The sequence below is a fragment of the Phoenix dactylifera genome, chromosome 4 (assembly GCF_051530095.1).
Source record: "Phoenix dactylifera cultivar Ajwa chromosome 4, Ajwa_hap1_PhDact_Kaust_v1.1, whole genome shotgun sequence".
NCBI lineage: Eukaryota > Viridiplantae > Streptophyta > Magnoliopsida > Arecales > Arecaceae > Phoenix > Phoenix dactylifera.
In genome coordinates, this window is record NC_143193.1 from 6335514 (window position 1) to 6359044 (window position 23531).

The following is a 23531-nucleotide window of genomic DNA, read 5'->3' on the forward strand; positions in this document are numbered from 1 at the left end:
AAAACTTTCTCCCACGTTCTCTCTTCCTCTTCTTCTCCACGAAAATTCTAGTTTGTGATTGTGATTCTTCATCTCTTCTTCCTTCTTTCCCCACGCAGCCTGACGCCCTAGGGGACGCCCTAGATTAGCGGATATCAGGGATCCACACGCTTCCGCACAGCGCCAACAATCTATACATAAGATTTTAAACAAGATCAAGGAGCAGTGAATCTTGATGAGGAGGATCCCGACTGACTCTGCAGGAGCACCCGAACTGCATCATAGATATCACGAAGATTATGAAGGATTTCAGAGGAGGACTCTTAAGAGGACTTGCTCAATTGATTTATACTTTGACTGTTATTGTGAAGTCTTTCAAGTAGCTTGTTTGCCAGTCCTTTTGCATTCTCATTTAGCTTCTTCATATCCCTTCTTACAGACTTGATAAGTGCATGAAAATATACTTTTTAACACTACTACTTTGGTTGACAGATCGGACCTTTATATAGTATTTTGATGATTTCAGGTGCTACAGAAGTCCAATTGAGCTGATTCAAATTTTGTTGGAAACTAGACTTCTAGGGCTTTCCAATGACTTAAGAACGTGAAATTTGGAGATCAGATGCGATCTGGAGAGCCTTCCGAACTTTATGCTGACGTTGGTGCTTGAGGGTAAAGTCAGAAAGACGCATGCAAACGTGTCTAAGTCGTGTTTCCTAGAGTTTTTAACCCCAAAACCATATATATACTTGGGGGAGCTCGTCGTTCTGAGGGAGAAAAGGCTGCATCACAAAGGAATCATAAAGAGAAGCCACAAGTTCATGGAGAGCTAATTCTTTGGTGAAGCTAGGGATGAACTTGCTTGGATGATGGTAGTTTCAGTTATATTTGATCCATGTAATAGATTCTTATGTTGATACGATTCTTGTTTATCATCTCTCATCAATAGATCTTTTCTTGTGTTAGAATAACTTGAATTGATTTTTTTCATAGATTCAACCATGTCTTTTTCTATAGAATTGTTGAGGTGCTAATTATGTCCAGATTTGATTGTTTATTTAGTTAGTGTGATTCTCTACTAAAATATTGTTATTGGGTATATTTTTGTCTTCGAATCTGAGTCTAATAGGATAACAATCCTTAGTTTTAAAAGAGAAGAATGATTTTCTAGAATTATCACTAAATAGTTTGATTGTAATGCTATACCTTCTGATTAGAGAATCTGGTGCTATGATCTCTAATTGAGTTATCCAATGGATCAAATATGAATGAAATTACCTGATTCAAGTGAGGGATTTCTGATGCTTTGCTGCCATTAATTCTGGTCACATCTTTTCACTACTACAATCTAATTGTTAATTTACTTTTAAATATTCACATCACGTTTTACTACTTTGATATTTTTTTCTTAGTTTTGTAGTTTCTTTGTGTTTCTACCTTCTCCCTGTGGAATCGAGACCCCAATCTATACTGCAATAGCCGCGTTATTCTTTGGGCATAATCAAATTTTGGCGCCGTTGCCGGGAAGAACGGTACAAGAAGCGTTTCAAGGAATAGGTTTGCTGAATTAATTCGTCAAAGCGGTAACCTCGTTCCTTCTTTTTTTTTCTCTTGCCTTTTGTTTTTGGTTTATTTCATTCATAGTTTTGATATGATTGTGCAAAAAAAAAATAAAAATAATAATATACATATATTTTGTGTTGCATGCGTAGGCATAGAGACGAGTTAGGTAGATTTGCAAGGAGATTGGAATTAGAATCTGACACTTTTCTTGTGAATTTGACTGATATGCCATCTAATTCTAACACCATGAGCAATCACGAAGATCAGCCCATTAGGACTCTCCAGGACTATCTCCATCCTACACGCACAACCACACTGTCATGCATTATGTTCCCACCCAATGTCCCACAACAAGATTTCAAACCAGGAATGATACAGTTATTTCCTACCTTTCATGGTTTAGAGAATGAAAATCTTTACGTGCACATTAGAGAGTTTGAGGAGGTAGTGACGACTTTTCATAATCAACCCGGTACAATAGATGCAGTTAGGCTTAAGTTTTTCCCATTTTCTCTGAAATAAAGCGAAAAGTTGGTTGTATTCATTGAGACCGCGATCAATAGGATCTTGGGATGAGATGACACAGGTTTTCTTAACAAATACCTCTCCCACCATAAGACCAATGGTTTGAAGAGACATATTTCAACCTTTGCATAAAAAAATAGTGAGACTTTGTATCAGGCGTGGGAGAGGTTTAAAGACTTGTTGAACTTGTGTCCTCATCACGACTATGAGTGTTGGCGTTTAGTTAGTTACTTTTATAAGGAACTTACACCTAGAGAGCACCAATTTGTAGAGATGATGTGTAACGGTGAGTTCTTGCAGAAAGATCTAGATGAGGCCATAGAGTACCTGAATGACCTAGCTGAGAAAGCTCATACTTGCACAGGACCTAGTGCGACTGATAGTACTAGTAGGTCACGACCTACAGCTACTCTTTCTAGTGGAGGAGTTTACCATCTTAGAGAGGAGGATAATCTCAAGGCCCGGGTAGAGATTTTGACTAGGAAGTTAGAGGCCTTAAAAACAAAGGATGCAAAGATTACACATACTGTTTCTCGTGTTGAGTTCCATGGATCCTGTTTTGTGTGTGGAGTGGATCACCTAGCTCAGGATTGTCCCACATTTGTTGAAATGAGGGAAGTGTATGAGGAACATTGTAATGCCTTAGGTATGTACAAGAAGCCTCTTACACCCTTTTCAGATACCTATAATCCCGATTGGAGGAACCATCCTAACTTTAGTTGAAAATCTGACCCGTAACATCCTGCACAACCACAACTACCTAGAGCTTATTCTACACCTCCATACCATGCCCCTTCTTTTAGGAATCCTTTAGAGGATACCTTACATGTTCTTATTGAGGCTCAGAATAAGACAAACCAGAAGTTTGAGTCAATGATTACTCGGGTGGTTGAGGAAAATAAAGAGATTAGGAGTCATGTGTCTAAGTTGATTAGTGCTTTAACCGTAAATGAGTGAGAAAAATTTCCATCCCAAGCTCAACCAAATCCCCAAGGTCAGCGTATGGCACAAACTTCTAACTCTGATAGGCAAGATCTTAAGGAGGTTAATTCCAATGCCTGCACATCACTATTTTGTTATAAGCCTTTCACTCTCCCAGCCTGTGCCAACATGCCTAAACTTTTGTTCTAAAACAAAAAAGACTATGCCCCGCGAAGGGGAACAAGGAACTTTCTCTCCCACGCTGATAGTAGCCTGAAAATACTTGAAGTGGTAAGGTTATAGAAGGGGTTCCCAAGCCTAAGGACACACAAGAGAAGTTGAGTAGTGATGTAGTTGATGTTCCAAGAGAGGAAGAGATAGTGAAGAGTCCAGTTAGAGTGCCCTTTCCTCAAGCTCTCAAGTCCACCTCAAGAGTTATGGACCATAATGGCGTGATCCTAGAGAACCTATGGCAAGTAAAAATTAATTTTTCTCTTTTACATGTGATAAAACTGTTGGTTTGCCCCGCAGCGGCGCGACGATCGCGGCGGAATCCGCATGCCGGGCCCGGTGCATCGCATACGCCGGAACAGGATCGGGTGAATTCAAAAATTTTCTGATTCAGAACGATTCAGAACTTTTTTGAATTCAGATGGAGACTAAACTAAGATCTAATAATTAATTATGAATTGTTAAACTACCAGCAAATCAGAAATCTAAAAATTCAAATGAAGATCTCATCTTCACCTTTGTGCGGGTAGAAGAACACCGCAACCGATGATAGTGGTTTGGTTCTTTGTAGCCGCACAAACGTCCGGCCTCTACAAGTATCCTCATGAGGTTGCTAAAGATCAGAGATGGGGCTTCACCGGGGTGCTAGCTCCTTGCAAAAGTCTCTCTTGGATGTTGAAGAAGAAGGAAGAAGAAATCACAAGGATCCCACCTTGTGCAGCCTTCAAGGGAAGAAGAAACACTTTTACTGTTTTTGATTCTCTTCTCACCTTTTTCTTGCTGATTAAAAATCCCCAAAATATATCTCCTTGCTGCCCCATGCCTGGGAGAAGCACTCATGAAAACTTGGGGCGTGGGGCTCCTTTTTTTATAGGGTTCAAAACCTTAGGCGCCAAGGGTCCTAGTCCCACTAGGATTCCTTGGCGCCTCCCTTTTTTAATTGGATGGCCCCTTGATTCTTGGAAAGAATCAAGGGGTGCCGGCTGAAAGCAAAGAAGGAGAGGGGGCCACGCCACTCCTTGCCCTCTTGGCTGCCCCCTCTTGCCTATTTTGACCCCTCAAAATAAGGCATCAAGAGGGAGGCTCCAATAATAGGAAAAAAGCTGAATTAGGCAGGGTTTTTAAGAACTCGATCTAGCCAACTCTTGACTAGGATTTGAATCAAATTTCTTTGGGTCAGACCCAACATAATTTGACTCAATTAATCAGCAATAAAAGACTTAATTATAATCTAATTATAATTATTTAATTCTTCCATTTAACTCACTAACTCTTAGTGGGTTATTTCGAACATCAATCTTATTGACAATTGACATTGTGATTCCAAATCATAATTCGACAATCCTAATAATCAGAACCCCTAATGTGTGTGACCTCGTAGGTTCTAATCTAACTGGTAATAAGATATATTGAGATCTCCATCTCAATATCACTGAAACACCTTTCAGTGGACTGAAACACTTTCAGTTCTACTCGTCAGGGTCTACCGATCATCAGGTGAATGCCCGTGAGTCCCAACATCCACAAGTGACACCTAGCAGTATGTAGTGGCAACCTTGTAGAATAGAATAATGAACCTCTAGGTGCAGTTATCGTATGATACAGTCCTTCTATCGTGGATTCCTACAGGACGGAGGTCATGAACAACTCGTCAAACCCCATCGTCTGTTATATGTCAAGATTTATTCGACTTAAGTTCGAGAGTGGAAAACTCTCTCCACTGTGTATACTGCCCCGGCCGAGTTCTTACGAACTCAGTCTTATAAATCACATAGGATCTTTCCTTATCTATCAAGGTCGACAGATACCATATAGGTGCATACCCTACTCCTACAGTGAACCTACTGCAGCCAATGTATACTGGATGGACCCATATGTCTAGAGACCATGCATACGTGCAGTCAAACTACAATAACCTCACTGTGAGTAGCCGAAGCACCGCAGGTCAAAGGACCAGTCATACTACTGCAACATCAAGCAAGTCACTGACGAGTGGATAAACATCCAAGTGACTTCTTGTCTTGGTCACGCTCAGTACCCTTGTTCTCTAACAAGCACCTGCACTATTACTTCAGTGTCCCCACACCGTGGACTCGAGTCTCGTCCATCCACAAGGAAAGCAATGTGTGCACTGATCTCATCGGATCGATCACCGTCCTCGTGATGATCCATCGATCAGGAGCATTTAAAAATTAATCACCAATGATACATGGCTCAAATTCTCAACTCTTGAGAATATGTATCATCATCTTATTAATTCCTTGGACGATTCACAGACACATAAACAATATGAATAAAAAAGATGCCTTTTATTATTTAATAATAATAAAGTCAAGTACAAAATTATGTCCCAGAATTAATAATGTATCAGCCAGATTGGCTTCTAGGGCATACATCTAACAAAAACAGGTTCCAACTTATGCAAAGGTCCTTAAAGATTTGTGCGCTGTAAAAAGAAAACACCATGTTGAGAAAACAGTTGTTCTAACGGAACAAGTAAGTGCTTTGATAGAGCAGAGAATTCCACCAAAGTATAAGGACCCAGGATGCCCCACAATTTCTTGTATTATTGGGAATCATGAGTTTGCGCAGGCCTTACTTGATTTGGCCTTACTTGATGTAGTTTGTATTGTCAATCTCATGCCTTATTCTGTTTACTTGCAATTAGAATTAGGAGAGATTAAACCCACCTCTATGGTCTTACAGTTAGCTGAGATACCAAGGGGGATAGTTGAAGATGTGTTAATTCAAGTTAATAAATTTTATTATCCTGTTGATTTCTTGATTCTAGACACACATTCTGTTGTTATTTCTAAATAAAAAATCCTCAATATTTTAGGTAGACCTTTTCTTGCCACCGCTAATGCTCTTATTAATTGCAGGAATGGGTTGATGAAGTTGTCCTTTGGGCATATGACCCTTGAGGTCAATATCTTCCACATAAGCGAACAGCCATAGGAGGATGATGAGTGTCACCAAACCTACCAGATAAACACACTCATGCAAGAGGAAGCCATCACAAAATATGACCCCGATCCTCTTGAATATTTTCTTGTTAATTTTGGGTTTGATAGCATATTTGACTCTAATGATGTTACTAATATTTGTGCGGTTTTTGATTCATCTCAGAATTATGGGACGAGGACGTGGCAACCAAGATTTCAGGAGATGCCCTTGATGCGAGAACAACCAAAGCCATTTACCATTGAAGCCCCAAAAGTCGAGTTAAAGCCACTGCATAAGGGTTTGAAACAAGCATTTCTTGGCCAGGTGATACCTTTCCTGTAATAATTTCTTCTGACTTAAGTGCATCATAAGGTGAAAAATTACTCAACTCTGAATGAGCATAAATCTGCACTTGGTTGGACCATGACCGACATTAAAGGCATCAGCCCTTTAATTTGTTCTCATAGGATTCACTTGGAGGAGGGAGCTAACCCTCGTAGAGACCCCCAACATAGGCTAAACCCTACCATGAAAGAAGTTGTGAAAAATGAAGTTTTAAAACTGTTAGATGCGGGTATTGAGAATGATAGTGGTATTTTGATGATTAACACAACCATTGAAGGAATATCTAATTAAATATTACAAGGTAATATGATACATCATTACTAAGTCCGTCACTCTCGGTACATTAGTAGAATGAGATCAAGATGTATTTCAATGATTAATATTGAGATAAAATTTGCGATAGAAAAGGGATAGTGAATTCTAAATTCTAATTCGGCAAAGTTTTAAAGTAAAACGTACTCTCAAGGAGATGATAGTAATTTTCATTGTTAAGAGTTTGTAACACCACTATGACACATATTCAAAATTGCTTGAAGAATATTTCATTGATTATATGGATGAATCTAACCCTAAGTTGCAGCAAAGTGTGGAATGAGTCGACCCCAAGATTAGTGGAGTCGACCCCGGCACGTCAAGGAACCATCTGGCACACTTATGCAAAAATGGCACGGATGAACAGTACTTGGGTCGACCCAAGTAAAGGTTGAGTCGACCCCATCTTCAAGCCTCAAGAAAACAAGTCTCTGGAATCTCTGAGAGGGTCGACCCCAATGTAACTTGAGTTGACCCCACCTTGAGTCGACCCAAATGGAACATGAGTCGACCCAAGGGTTTGTCATTCAAAAACTAGTTCTCTGGAATCCCTGAGAGGGTCGACCCCAATGGAACTTGAGTCGACCCAACTGAACCTTGAGTCGACCTAAAAAGAGTTAAGTCGACCCAAGTGAAAAAACGGCTGAAATACAAGGTTCTATGTTTTCTGAGAGGGCCGACCCCAATGTTGCATGAGTCGACCCAAGTCAAAGTTGGGTCGACCCCAGTGAAAGTTGAGTCGACCCCAAGTCTGATTAACCATGGTTTGAGTCGACCCTAGGAAAGTTTGGGTCGACCCAAGCACGGGCAGAAGCATAACGGCTAGTTCTGCAGAAGTACTTTTTGTCCTCCCAACAGCAAGTAACGGCTAGTTTTTGAAATCTGACCAATGGGGGGTGTCCAATGGATGAGGAAAACTATTTAAAGGGACACTATTCATCAGAGAAAACATCCTTTTGCAAAATATCAAAGCTTACACAAGAAAGACAAGAGCCCTAACTTTCTTCATCCAAGTGCTTCACTCAAGAGTCAAAAGGAAGTGGTTGAGCAGATTCCAAGAGACATTAAGAGCTCCATCCACCCTTAAAGAGTGAAGCATTCTTGACAAAGAAGAGAGAAGTCTCATCAAGCGATAACTATATTCTAAACTCTTCTTTGTAGCTTATAATTGTTATATTTGCTCATCTAGGAGTTTCAATCTTCTTCTTCTCTTTTAATCACCTTGTAAAGGTTTGTTGGTGAGCCCGTAAAACCAACGGTGTAGGTTTATTGGTGAACCTGTAAAACCAATTGTGAAGGTTCGTTGGTGAGCCCGTAAAACCAACATAGGTTTTTGGTGATCCCGAAAAACCAAAGTGTAAAGGTTTTTGGATTGTGAGCCCGGAAACAATCCAACTGTAATCCGCGGGATTATTGTGAATTTCCAAGAGGTCGCTTGGGGAGTGGACGTAGGTCCTCTAGTTTATCCCAATTTACCCCCCCTCTTGGCTTGTCACCTTGGGCAACAAGTGGTATCAGAGCCAGGTTCTCACATAGTATTTGTTGATCTCACAATCAAGAGACAAAGATCATGACAACCCAAATAGGATGTTCTATGAGCGAGGGGCAATCCACAAATCGACCTCCTCTGTTTAATGGCACCAGTTACACTTACTGGAAAGCTAGAATGAGAATTTTAATTCAAGCTCTAGACTATGACTTGTGGTATATCATAACTAGAGGACCACACACACCCATAATTAGTATAGAGGGCTCTATCATTTCTAAACCAGAAATGAATTGGAATGAGAATGATAGAAGACTAGCACAACTAAATGCTAAGGCAATTAATGTACTTTACTGTTCACTAGATGTAAGTGAATTCAATAGAATATCTACATGCATCTCCGCAAAAGAAATTTGGGATAAACTGGAGGTCACACATGAGGAAACTAATCAAGTTAAGGAGTCAAAAATAAATATATTACTACATAAGTATGAGTTATTTAAAATAGAATCCACTGAGTCCATAATTGAAATGTTTACTCGATTCATGGAAATCATAAATAGGCTAAAGAGTTTAGGAAAATCTTACACTAACTCTGATTTAGTGCGAAAAATTCTCAGGTCTCTACCAAGAGTTTGGGAGGCCAAAGTAACAGCAATTCAAGAAGCAAAGGACCTCAATACATTGCAATTGGAAGAACTTCTAGGATCACTCATGACCCATGAGTTGACCATGAGGCAAAATTCAGAAGATGAGGTCAAGAAAAGAAAGACCATTGCCTTGAAGTCTACTACTCCAAAACAGAAAATTGAATCAGAAGAATCTGATGATGAGGAGGAATATGATGAAGAAGGAATGACTATGCTTGGAAGAAAATTCAGAAAATTCATGAGAGGAAAGAAGAAATTTCATAAAAGGAAGCCCTTCTTCAAAGGTAGCTCAAGCAAAGAAAAAGGTAAGGACAAAGAAAAGGAAAAGGAAACGCCAATTTGCTATGAGTGTAACAAGCCCGGGCATTTCAAAATAGATTGTCCGGAATTGAAGTGGATGGCAAGAAAACTCAAGAAGAAGAACTTCATGGCTGAATGGAGTGAAAGTGAGGAGTCAAGTTCGGAAGAGGAAGATCAACAAGAGACGGCCCAAATATGTCATATGGCCAATGACGATGAGGTAGATTCTGAACTTGAATGTGATTTTACTGTTGAAGAATTACATGATGTATTTTTAGAACTCATGGAAGAACACAAAAAATTAATCAATAAAAATAAAGTTCTAAAAGATGAAAATCAATCTCTTATCAAAGATAAGCTGAAAATATCTAATGACTATGAAACATTAAGTAAGAGATTCACAAATGAAACTAAGAATTTAATTGCTGAAAATATCAAGCTAAAAGAAGATGCAGAAAAATACAAATCCTTAGTGGACAAGTTTACACTTAGTTCAACTAAACTAAATATGATTCTTGATAGTCAAAAGGCAGTATATGATAAGGCTGGTTTGGGATATAAAACAAATAGGAAACAAAAATACTTAAAGAACATATTTGTGAAAGCCAAAAATGAAAATATAATTTGTCATTGCTGCAATAAATTAGGACATAAAGCATATGAATGTAACTATAGAAAGTCTAGCTACAACAAATTGAGTAATAATTACAAGCATAAATATAAGAAAGTTTGGGTTCCAAAAGGAACATCAAGTACTAACCCTAAAGGACCCAACTTAGTTTGGGTACCTAAAGCATATTCTTGATCTTGATTGCAGGGGTGTCTTGCAGCTAATAAGGTGGATAAACGATGGTATCTAGATAGCGGCTGCTCAAGACATATGAAAGGTGACGTAGAACAATTTGTCACCTTGGAATCTAAAAAGGGTGGAGTAGTAACCTATGGAGACAATGGAAAGGGATTTATCATTGGAAAGGGTAAAATTTTTATTACTCCATCTACCTTTATAGAAAATGTCTTATTAGTTAATGGCTTGAAACATAACCTACTTAGCATAAGTCAATTTTGTGATAAAGGTTTTAAAGTCACATTTGAAGCCTCAGTATGCATAATTACAAATCCTAAAGATAATAGCATTGTACTTATAGGACAAAGGCAAAGAAATATTTACATGGTAGATCTTCATGAATTAGGCAAGAAAAATGGATTATGTTTAATTACTGATGAAGAAAGGAAAAATGAAACAAGTTGGCTTTGGCATCGTAGACTAGGACATGCTAGTATGGACTTAATATCAAAACTAGTCAAGAAGGATTTGATAAAAGATGTGCCAAAATTGATCTTTGAAAAGGACAAAATCTGTAAACCATGCTCATTAGGAAAGCAAACAAAATCATCCTTCAAATCAAAGAATGTAGTATCAACCACTAGGCCTTTTGAACTCATACATATGGATCTATTTAGACCTACTAGAACTGCGAGTCTAGGAGGAAAGAAGTATGGACTAGTTATAGTAGATGATTTTTCAAGATATACATGGATTTCATTTCTTGCACATAAGAATGAAGCATTTTCAGCATTCTTGAAATATTATAAAAATATCATAACTGCAAAGAAGCTCACCTTAATAGCAATTCGAAGTGATCATGGAACTGAATTTGAAAATCAATACTTTGAAGAATTTTGTAATGAAAATGGTATCTCGCATCAATTTTCAGCACCTAGAACGCCTCAACAAAATGGGGTTGTTGAAAGAAAAAATAGAACCTTGGCAGAAATGGCACGCACAATGTTGTGCGAGTCAAATCTTCCAAAGTACTTTTGGGCTGAAGCTATAAGTACTGCTTGCCATATTCTAAATCGGGTTTTAATACGACCTATAACTAAGAAAACTCCTTATGAACATTGGAAGAATAAGAAACCAACCGCTAAATATCTTAGAGTATTTGGATGTAGATGTTTCATTTTAGATAATGGCAAGGAGGATCTAAGTAAATTTGATGCCAAGTCAGATGAAGGTATCTTCTTAGGATACTCTACATCTAGCAGGGCATACAGAGCATTCAACAAAAAAACTCTTGTAGTTGAAGAGTCAGTTAATATCATTTTTGATGAGTCTGATAGTGAGTCTCCTAGGAGAGAAAATATTCTTGATGATGATGCTGGAATTATTGACTTTGAAAAATTGAATCTTGATGACGTGCCAAATCAAGATAAGAAAAATGATTACGTGCCACCACAATCTCAAGAGTTGCCGAAGGAATGGAGGTATGCACATGGACACCCTAAAGACTTAATCATTGGTGATCCATCTCAAGGGGTAAGAACTCGATCCTCTCTTTAGAAATTTAAATGATTATCTTGCTTTTGTTTCACAATTAGAACCTAAAACTTATGAAGAAGCTGAAAAGGACACTAATTGGATAAATGCTATGCAAGAAGAATTAAATCAATTCAAAAGAAGTAATGTATAGACATTAACTGAGAGACTAAAGCATAACTCTGTAATTGGAACAAAATGGATCTTTAGAAATAAATTAGATGAAAATAGGATAGTTATAAGAAATAAAGCTAGACTTGTAGCTAAGGGATACAATCAAGAAGAAGGAATAGATTTTGAGGAAACATTTGCTCCCGTGGCAAGATTAGAAGCTATTAGATTACTTCTAGCTTTTGCATGTTACATGGATTTCAAATTGTATCAAATGGATGTAAAAAGTGCCTTCTTAAATGGTTTTATAGAGGAAGAAGTATATGTAGAGCAACCTCCTGGTTTTGAGAATCATGAATTGCCAAACCATGTGTTTAGATTACATAAGGCATTATATGGATTGAAACAAGCACCTAGGGCTTGGTATGATCGACTAAGCAAATTTCTACTGAATAATGATTTTAGTAGAGAAAATGTAGATAAAACACTTTTTCTCAAAAGAAAAGATAAAAATCTGCTAGTGGTACAAATATATGTAGATGACATAATCTTTGGTGCCACAAATGATAATCTTTGCAAGGAGTTTGCTAATTTAATGCAAGGAGAATTCGAGATGAGTATGATGGGAGAACTAAATTTCTTTCTCGGATTACAAATCAAGCAAACTAAGGAAGGTATCTTCATTCATCAAACCAAATACACAAAGGAAATATTAAAGAAGTTTGGGAATGAAAATCACAAAGGAATAGGCACCCCAATGAATCCCACTAGTAAGCTAGATAAAGATGAAAAAGGGAAAAGTATAGATATGAAGCTTTATAGAGGCTTAATTGGATCTTTGCTTTACCTTACTGCTAGTAGGCCAGACATAGTGTTTAGTATGGGTATATGTGCTAGATACCAATCAGATCCTAAGGAGTCACATCTAAGTACTGTTAAAAGAATCCTTAGATATTTGAGAGGAACTACAAACATAGGATTATGGTACTCAAGAGACTCCTGTCTTGATTTGCTTGCATACTCTGATGCAGATTTTGCTGGTTGCAAATTTGATAGGAAGAGCACTAGTGGAACATGTCAATTTTTAGGAAATAACTTAGTATCATGGTTTAGCAAAAAGCAGAATTCAGTAGCATTGTCTTTAAAAGAGCTCTAAGATGTATCAAAAATTGCATGAATCCATATTTTGGTATTTGTGCCCCAATGCTCTTATTATCATAAAAGAACTTTGAAGTCATTAAGAATTAACGATCCAACATGATGGTATGTTTTTCAAGTATATAAGTTTTGATCTTATACTCTGAAAATTAATTAAATTGCTCTCATGTTGATAAAATACTTAATATATTGGGCAAAAGATCTTAAATGAACAAGCTTTTATACTTATTATTGAAGAGAGGTTAGATTTCCATTCGTGCCTTCTTTGAATATCAGTCTTGATACTTCTTGAATTAACTTGAAAAAGGTTCCACCTACACTTGATTTGAAAACTATCTTTGGAATCACATACGATGTGCTCTCATTATAATTTGCTCTAAAATCATCTTAATTGACTCTGATCTATGCTGATTAATCTCATTTTGACATTATTGCCTTGAGTTATATGATTCATATTCTTGCAATAATTTGACATGCATTAACTAAAAATCAGAGTACAATAAGTAAAAGAAATATTTGAGTATCATTATCTTTGTGCTTAATGTTTCATTATCTTGCAACCTTTTTGATGTTGTCAAAAAGGGGGAGAAATATCTGAGTATATGCTCATAATGCTTTATGTGTTGATTATGTTAAGTTGATTAAATCTAAAGCATTATCATGAAGTATCTTAGTTATGCATTAGTTCTAGAACACAGTCTATTTTGTATTGCATATACTCCAAGTTTTGTCATCATCAAAAAGGGGGAGATTGATGATCCAAAGATTGATTTAAAGATTAATTTTGATGATCACAAAACCTTGAAGTATAATTACTAATGCTTGTGTTGCAAGAAGAAAGATAATTTGTTTTGCAAGGAACATATCAAGTTGGAAAAATACAAGAAGGCCTCAAAAGCTCTCAAAAAAAGTTGGAAGAAAGCTACACTTCATTGGCCCAAGTTTCAAGTTCAAAGAATTCAAGTTGGAGGAGCAAATTCAAAGAAAGATTCAAAAGAATAGTCCTCGAGTCGACTCCTGGAAGTTCAGATTCGACTCTGGCACTCTGGAGTTTCAAGGAACAGTGCTCGGGTCGACTCCAGAACTTTACGAGTCGACTTCGACTGAGAACAGACAAAAAAAAATAGAGTTGATTTTCAGTGCTACAGTGCTCGAGTCGACTCCGAGACTGCAGGTCGACTCCAGGACTGCAAACAGACAAAAAACAGAGAGTTGATTTTTAGTGCTACAGTGCTCGAGTCGACTCCTACTTTAGCCGAGTCGACTCTAACACGCTGGGAGGCATAACGACTAGTTTTTTCTTGACTCCAACGGCTCTATTTTTGTCTCTAACGGCTAGATTTTTATTTCCACGCCATCCAAAGCTATAAAATCAAGGGGAGAGCTAGGGAAGAAGTCATGGAAGTGGGAAAGAACACTTAGGAAAGAGATCTCAAAGAAAAATCTCCCAAAAGCACAAAAGGGCCATTCAAAGCAAAAGAGAGAGAAGAAGAGCATCCGAGTGAATCCCAAAGCTTCCTCTCCAACTGTGTGCTGCCTCAGTGATCCTCTACCTCGTGCCAAATCAGAAGAGGGTCAAGTAAAGAAGAAGCCGAGTTCCTTCATCTACAAATTTGTTTGAGGGCTTCTTCTCTTTACTCTACTTGTTTACATTGCTATATTTGCTTGTTTAAGAAGCTTGTATTTGTTTTAAATTCGTGTTCTAATATCTTGTAACTTGATTCAATCAAGGGATTGAATCAAGGGGTTAAGGTTTGTTGGTGAGCCAAAGGGAAAACCAATCGTTGTAAGGTTGTGGTTGGTGAGCTTTTGGGAAAACCAACTGGGTTGATTGTGAACCCGAAAAACAATCGTTGTAAGGTTGTGGTTGGTGAGCCTTTGGGAAAACCAACTGGGTTTGATTGTGAACCCGGAAAAACAATCGGTTGGTTCTAGTCAGTGAGCCTGTGAAACCGACCGAGTTCGTTGTGATCTCGCAAAACAACAAGTTGGGTTGTGAGCTTGTAAAACAACCGGCTGTAATCTGGAGGATTATAGTGAAATTTCCAAGAGGTCTTGGGGAGTGGATGTAGGTGCTGGGGTGCACCGAACCACTATACATCTTTGTGTTTGTGATGCCTTATCTCTTGTATTTCATGCCTTACATTCATACTTGATTGTGTAATATCTCTAGCTTTGTTCTCTATAGAGTTATAAGTGATTGTTTAGAATTTGCTTAGCTTCCACTCCATTCTTACCATACATATAGATTGAAATTGATCATACAACTATAAGTTAATTTTAGATCAATTGCACCCTAAAGCCATAGTATAATTGCTCTAGCTTAATTTTTCACTGCTTTACTTGTAATTGCCTAGAGCTTAAGTAAATAACATCTTATCATTCCGCTGCATTCAATTCAAAGTAAAAATTAGGGAACATAATTTTTAGAAAACCCAATTCACCCCCCTCTTGGGTTGTCACCTTGGGCAACATACCGGCTTAGGTTCGAACCTGTGAGGTCACACACTTAGAAATTTCTGGATTGATCAAATGGCTGATTGACGATTGAGAATCGTCTAGAGGTAAAATAGTCAATGTGATTGACTGATTGCCTTAAGCAATTGTTGCTTGGAAAAGTTAATTGGTGATTGGATCACTGATTAGACTCAATTTGCCCCCAACCAAATTAGATTTGGCTTGAGTCAAATTGGACTAGGACTTCTTTGCCCATGTGGAAGCCACATACTGTATGTGGGACCTACGTCCTGCCTATGTGGGACCTACATACTGTATGTGAGACCCACGTCCTGCATATGTGGGAAGCACATACTGTATGTGGGACTCACGTCCTGCCTAAGTGGGACCCACATCCTGCTTAGGTGGGACCCACGTCCTGCTTAGGTGGGACCCACGTCCCGATCGCCCTCCAGGCCACGTCATCCTTTTGCATGCGTGACACGTGGCGGAGCAGGACACCTCGTTTGCTTGCATGCGTGACACGTGGCGGAGCAGGACACCTCTTTTGCTTGCATGTGTGACATGTGGCGGGCCTGGACACCTCACACTCCTCCTGATGTCATCCATGACCTCATCTGCATCATGACGTCATCCATGACATCACCCTCCAGGCCACCTCACCCCTTCTAAAGGTAAGAGACCTGATCTCTTTTACGGTTGAGATATGATCTCAATCTTCAAATTACAAGAAGTTGTGATTTATGCATATTTATTTGAATCACACAATCCTCGGGATCTGAGGCCTTTATGATATTTGGTGTCAAAGCAAAGGATTAGTGGAGACTATCCGATTTCCGGAAACTCTCACGCGTGATCGTGTGACGAAGCGTGGCTCTCCACCCGGGGGCTCATGTGATGAGTGCTTTGATAGGCATGCGCGGGTGTCACCCTATGTATTGGAACTGAGCCCGCGCTACATGTGATGTGCAGTTGAAGACTGTATTCGACTGGTACCAGAGTCAAAATATCTAAAATATCAAGCATGTTTTAGGTTAAAATGTTTAACCCATTATTTCCGCATAAAATTCTAAAATTCATGCTTAGCCCTCCGCACGCATACTATCAATATATTATTGTTGCAGTAGATTATGTGTCCAAATGGATAGAGGCTACAGTTTGTAGGAGCAATGACAATAAGACGGTGATTAAAATTCTGAAGGAAAATGTGTTGTCTCATTTTAGTACACCATGTTCTATCATTAGTGACCGGGGTACACATTTTTGTAACCGTTCCTTTGAGGCATTGATGAGGAAGTATGGAGTGGTGCATAAGATTTCTACAACTTACCATCCTCAAACAAGTGGGCAGGTAGAGCTTGCTAATAGAGAGATTAAGCGTATTTTAGAGAAAATGGTTAACCCCGACCAGAAGAATTGGTCATTGCGATTAACTGATGCGCTTTGGGCATACCGTATAGTTTTCAAGATCCCCTTAGGCATGTCACCTTATAGGCTTGTTTTTGGTAAATCTTGCCACCTACCGGTAGAGCTAGAACATAGAGCCTATTGGGCTATTAAGAACTTTAACTTTGATTTACCTGAAGCCGGTAAGCTTAGGAAGTTCCAGAACACCGAGTTAGAAGAGTTACGAAATGAAGCTTATGAAAATTCTAGAATTTACAAGGCTAAGATGAAGGCGTTTCATGATAGAAATATCCTTAGAAGAACGTTTGTACCTAATCAGCGAGTATACTTATATGATTCTAGGCTTCATAAGCACCCTAGTAAATTACGATCCAGGTGGACTAGTCCTTTTATGGTAAAGCATGCCTTTGAGAATGGAATGGTAGAGATAGAAGACCCTAGAGATGGTCGGGTGTTTAAGGTAAATGGCTAGAGACTCAAGCCAGTCCTTGAGAAGGAGGTTCCAGTAGAGGAAGATATTCTTCTCACGGACCCCGTCTACAATCAGTGATGCTATGCCCATGCAGGTACTTTTCTCTTTTTTCTTGTTTCTTTTTGTTTTTCTTTATTTTGTCTTTGTTTCAGTTTTTGTTTTCACTTGTTTTGTTTTATTTCGATTGGTTTCTTTAGTTTAATTTTCAGGTTTGCTAGTTTTCTATTTTTACCATGGATTTGTGCTCCGCTAATTAAGTGACCTCTATCTTATTTTGTTTCCTATTCTTTTATTTCCTTACATTGAGGACAATGTCATGTTTTAGTTGGGGGAGGGTAGCCCATGTGTACGTGTTTTTGCATGACTTTGCTTTAAAAAAAAACAAATGATTATAAAGTATTTTTGCTAGTCAATTTTTCTATGTTAGTTACTCTATTAAGACACCCTTAGAATTCTTTTTTATGCATGCATCTAAGCCTTGTGGTTTGATGAATGGTCAATGCATACAATTAGAGAACTCTCAAACTTAAGTATTTACGCATTTGTGAGCATTAGAGAGAGAGTTTATCATGTTTAGAGACTCGTGGCATGCATTCATTGATTTTTTTGAATTGGTTGCTCTATACGGAATTTTTACTACATAGTTTGTGTTATGTTGGTTGATTATACATAGGAGATGATGAAGGTCAATTTAGGATGAACGTTTGAGCCTTTCAAGCTAACCCATGTTTTATCCATTAGAAGCTGTTTTGAGCCGAAAAAAAAAGAGCCCTTCCTTTGTAAACCCATATGTCCTTACCCCCCCCCTCCACATTGGAGTTGAGCCTAAATTATTATATCTTCCCTACCTTTTACTTTCAAGTACATGCTAGGAATGATAAATATTGGTCTGCAAATAATAAAGACAAGGAAGGGGATGTATTATGGTGGTTTCTTATTGGTGCTGGCAAGTTTGCTGAAATGGACTCCATGATTGCAACCAAAGGTTATGTTCAAAATAAAAAAAAAAAGAAGAAAGAAAGAAAGAAACAAATCAATTCCACGAGCAGCTCCAACCATCTATTACCACAGGTCTTGAAAATGTCTCAGGCTCTAATCTTCACTCTAAAAATGGTTCTATTGGTTTCTAAACCGCTTGTCATAGGTTCAAAATGCTAGGTATGAAGTTGTTGATGAAATAACCAAGTACCATGGTTGTATTACCCACATGTTTAGCCTAATACAACCAAAATGGTATGACTAGTGTGGTAAAAAGAAAAAAAGAAAAAAAAAGAGAGGTACAAGCAGTTTAAGGGAGTTGTACATGATGTTATATCTTGTGAAGACCTCTAGCATGTACTGGAAAGTTCTTTTGAATTCTCGTATCCATCCTTTTATTATTTTTATTTTACTTAACTTTAGCCTCATTACAACCTTTTATTATTGACCTTTTTGATTCTAAGTGGGTTTGTGGTAAGAATGGTTGAGTTCCCAATGGTTGGTGATCCTATCATAAGATCAATGCTTGTTTGTTGCTTGTTCATGAACACTTGCCTTCTCATATATTTGTGTGAACCCCCTTTCTCAACTTCATAGAGAGACCCCTTACACCAGTTTACTATTGAATATTATACTTGTGATATATGGAGTTGAAGCTTTTGTTTGAAATGTTCTTGGCATTGTATGTATTGGGGTTGGTGGTAAGATGGTTACGGCTTAGAGCGCACACACACACGAATTCTGGGAGTTGCTCTTGATGGACTACTGATTTTGATAGTATTGTTGATTTCTTACGAGTACTTTGGTTGATATACTTGAATACTATTGCTTAGCTCATGCAAAAGCTGTCTACACTAGGTTGGATATAATCCGTTCTTTTTCTTCGCTTAAATTGCTAGGGACTAGCAATAAGTTGGTTGGGGGGTGTGATAGGTGCACGAAAATGTACTTTTTAACACTATTACTTTTGGTTAAATTGTTAATACTTAAGCATGATTTAGGCATTTTTATGATATTTTTCTGATCTGAGCTTTAATTCACAAAGTGTCCAAGTTTTAATTGATTTTAGTGATTTTATTGTAGGAATGGAGTTAAGGAGATTGAATGCCCCATTGCAGTCCGAATGAAATAAAACTTGGTGGAGATGAAGTAGATATGTTAAGGTTTTATATGCATCAAGAATCAGGTCAATTGGAGCTTTGGAGACAAAGTTATGAGGTTGCAAAGTTAGGTTTCTTTAAACCGCCAGCTTGGGCCCCGACAGATCGGACCTTTATATAGTATTTTGATTATATCAGGAGCTACAGAAGTCCAATTGAGCTGATTCAAATTTTGTTGGAAACTAGACTTCCAGGGCCTTTCAATGACTATAAGAACGTGAAATTTGGAGATCAGATGCGATCTGAAGAGCCTCCCGAACTTCATGCTTACGTTGGTGCTAGAGGGTAAAGTCGGAAAAACACATGCAAACGTGTTTCCTAGGGTTTTTAGCCCCAAAACCATACATACACTTGGGGAAGCTCGCCGTTCTTAGGGAGAAAAGGCTGCACCACAAAGGAATCATAAAGAGAAGCCACAAATTCATGAAGAGCTAATTCTTTGGTGAAGCTAGGGATGAACTTGCTTGGATGATGGTAGTTAGTTATATTTGATCTATGTAATAGATTCTCATGTTGATTTTTTGTTTATCATCTCTCACCAATAGTTCTTTTCTTGTGTTGGAATAATCTTGAACTGATTTCTTTCATAGATTCAACCATGTCTTTTTCTATAGAATTGTTGAGGTGCTTGATTATGTCCAGATTTGATTGTTTTTTTAGCTAGTGTGATTCTCAGCTAAAATATTGTCATTGGGTATATTTTTTTCTTCGAATCTGAGTCTAATAGGATAACAATCCTTGGTTTTAAAAAAGGAGAATGATTTTCTAGAATTATCACTAAATAGTTTGATTGTAATGCTATACCTTCCGATTAGAGAATCTGGTGCTATGATCTCTAATTGAGTTATCCAATGGATCAAATATGAATGGAATTACCTGATTCAAGTGAGAAATTTCCGATGCTTTGCTGCCATTAATTCTAGTCACATCTTTTCACTACTACTATCTAATTGTCAATTTACTTTTAAATATTCACATCACGTTTTACTGCTTTGATATTTTTTCTTAGTTTTGTAGTTTCTTTTAGTGTTCTACCTTTTCCCTATGGAATCGACACCCCAATCTATGCTGCAATAGCCGCGTTATTCTTTGGGCAAAATCAAGACTCTTGTAGTTTTCTTGTATCCTCTTCGATGTCCACAAATCTTCTATATTGTCCTTGAAGCAGACACCGAAGACTGACCAGCTCTGCTCTAATGTCAGCTACCATTTGAGTGAGTGCTGCATTGGAAGGTATGATCTCTGTGGAAGGTGCTCCACCGCATATGCCTCAAGAGGCTATCTCATCAACTACGAAGGATGCAATCCTTCGCAGCTGATCCTCACTTAGTGCAAGTGGAGAGAGCTGAGTGGTAGACTGTGTAGGTCCGGAAGATGGTAAAGAGGATGGCTTTGGAGGTACTGTTGTGGGTGCATGGGTAGGAGGAGAAGGTGGGGCTCTGGTGGGTGAGGTCTCCTCTCCATGATCAGACTTCTTGACCCACTGGCCGTCTACCTTATGAAATCCCATTCTAATCAAGGTCTTGTCACTGTAGTAGCGGTGTGCCTACGATATACATGGTTCTTATTCAGGAATGGGCACTCCGAACTCTCTAAAAATTAGGATGAAGACCATCCCATAAGGCAAACTTGCCTTAGACTTAGTAGCGGCTTCCCCTATATAGGACATCATCATTCGAGGTAAATTAAGGGGAATACACTCTATGACACTTTGCATTATAATTAAGTGCCTCTCCGATATAAAGTCGAACCTACCACTTTTTGGAAAGAGGACCCTACTTATTATGCTTAGAAGAAGCCTCATTTCTACTGATAACTGGTTTGCATAGACTTCTTCTAAGGGGTTTGCTATGTCCCTACCTAAGATAAGTCTGAGGGCTCCCTCTTTGTCAGAATGGGTAGTAGGAGCTTGTCCCTCTCTAGGAAGGCTCAATAAGTTAGCTAAAATTCCTCATTTAGGTTTATCCTTACATCCCTAACTGTGCTAACTAAGCCCCCATTTCCCCTACCTACAGAACTAAAAAATTCCCTCATCAAGCTAGGGTAAGTGGGTAACTCCAAAGAACACAAATACACCCAACCTAAAGTCTTTTTTTTTTGACCTATAGTAAATCCCTTTCTCTCTAGGAAAGGGAAATCCACCTTTCTCCCGGTGGTCATGATTCTCCCGGCACAAGAGATGGAGACGATAGGCCCGGGAGGAGGAGGAGCAACCGACTTTTCACGAGTCGGCTCATTCCTTGCCTATGACCATCATTCTGACCCGCTTGCGACAAGAGGCCGCTTCCCACGAGTGGTGGAGACTCTCCTAGAGGCCATGGAAACCTAATGTGGGTCAGGAAACCGGGGAGAAACTCTAATGGAGTGGAAATGGTGGCGAGAGAAGGCGCTAGGCATAGTCTGCCGTACCGGTCCGTACCGGCCGGTACAGGCGGTACGTACCGGTCTGGCCTGAGACCGGTACCAGATCAGCGTGGAATCCGGTACCGGTAGTTTATTGTTGAAGGACCGATACGGGACCGGTTCGGACCGGTTCGGGCCGTCACCGGTACGCCGACCGGTACCGGTATGGCAGACCTTGGTGCTAGGGTTTTGAAAATCAAGGAAACAATGAAACAGAAGATGACTCGGCTAGGATAAAAAGCCGTCGACCCATCCTCGAGACGTCTCGCATGTTTTCGCGAGACGACTCGAGCGCGAGTCGACTCAGGTTTTACTCGAGTCGGCTCGAGCCCTCTCTCGCCCAAATATATTCAATTTTTGTTGGGTTAAATTCAGTTCCAAAAATAGTCTAGATGATATATGATGAAAAGATTTTCAAATATTAGCTCAAATCAGTTGAATTTCAAGATAAGAAGAGAAAATTGATAGGCATTAGGGAATTCCATAGGAAAGGATCAAACACTCCTAAATCTCTTTTAAGATTACAAAACCTATTCGCTCAAGAGTTTCATAAAGATATCAGCTATTTGTTTATTCGTACAAACATATATGATCTCTTATGAAAGGATGTCTTATCTCAATATGCTTAGTTCTTGAGTGTTGTATAGGGTTTTTACTTAAGTTTATGGCATTATTATTATCACATTTTATGGAAATTTTACATTGCTTAATGCCATAATCTTCTAGTTGCTGTTTAATCCATAGAATTTGTGCACAACAACTTCCGACTGCAATGTATTCGGATTCAGCCGTAGACAATGCAACTGAGTTTTGCTTCTTACTAAACCATGAAATTAAGTTTTCTCCTAAAAATTGAGATGTACCATTGGTGCTTTTTCTATCTAATTTATATCCAGCAAAATCAGCATCAGTGTACACTATTAAGTTTATGTTTGAATCTTTTGAGTACCATAATCCTATATTCTTTGTTCCAAATAAATATTTAAATATCCTTTTAAAGGCTAGTAAATGTGATTTCTTAGGATTAGATTGATAACTAGCATACATGCAGACACTAAACATGATATCATGTCTACTAGCAGTAAGATAAAGAAGTGATCTAATTATACCTCTGTAAAGCTTTTGATCAACAGTTTTACCTGATTCATCTTTATCTAATTTGCATGAGGAGCTCATGGGTGTGCCAATTGATTTGTTGATCTCCAACCCAAACTTTTTAAGCATCTCCTTGATGTATTTGGTTTGGTTGATGAAAATCCTTTCCTTTAGTTGTTTGATTTCAAGCCCAAGGAAGAAGTTTAGTTCACCCATCATTCTTATTTCAAATTCTCCCTGCATTAACTCAGCAAACCCTTGACAAAGACTATTGTTAGTAGCACCAAATATGAAGTCATCTACATAGATTTGTACTATTAACAAGTCTTTATCTTTTCTTTTTAGAAATAATGTTGTATCTACATGTCCTGTAGTAATATCATTTCCTAACAGAAATTTGCTAAGTCTTTCATACCAGGCCCTTGGAGCTTGCTTTAAACCATAAAGTGCTTTAATTAATTTGAAGACATGATCAGGATATGTATGATTTTCAAACCCTGGAGGTTGTTCTACATAAACCTCCTCAGTTATATATCCATTTAAAAATGCACTTTTAACATCCATTTGGTATAATTTGAGGTCCATAAAGCACGCAAATGCAAGTAATAGTCTAATGCCTTCTAGTCTAGCTACAGGTGCAAAAGTTTCATCAAAATTAATTTCTTTTTCTTGGTTATATCCTTTCGCAACAAGCCTAGCCTTGTTTCTTACA

At 38.3% G+C, this 23531-nt stretch overlaps 2 protein-coding genes and 1 non-coding gene across 3 annotated transcripts in view; 2 read left to right on the forward strand and 1 right to left on the reverse strand.

The window, feature by feature from the left end:
- The window catches only part of LOC149753618 (uncharacterized), an 84731-nt gene that overhangs the window by 35113 nt on the left and 26087 nt on the right, over positions 1–23531 (forward strand). The gene's annotated exons all lie outside the window — the stretch shown is intronic.
- Positions 865–16326, forward strand: LOC149753619 (uncharacterized). The gene is made up of 2 exons (XM_089930064.1): positions 865–1562; positions 6102–16326. Exon 2 carries the CDS (start codon positions 8393–8395, stop codon positions 10061–10063), a length of 1671 nt encoding a protein of 556 aa, XP_089786190.1. The 5' UTR covers positions 865–1562; positions 6102–8392; the 3' UTR covers positions 10064–16326.
- Positions 2166–2273, reverse strand: LOC113461437 (small nucleolar RNA R71). Its single transcript, XR_003383705.2, has one exon. It is a non-coding gene; the product is annotated as a small nucleolar RNA R71 (small nucleolar RNA).

What these genes read in the sequence shown, in the direction of transcription:
- LOC149753619 (XM_089930064.1), top strand. Translation starts at nt 8,393, where the DNA reads ATGACAACCCAAATAGGATGTTCTATGAGCGAGGGGCAATCCACAAAT.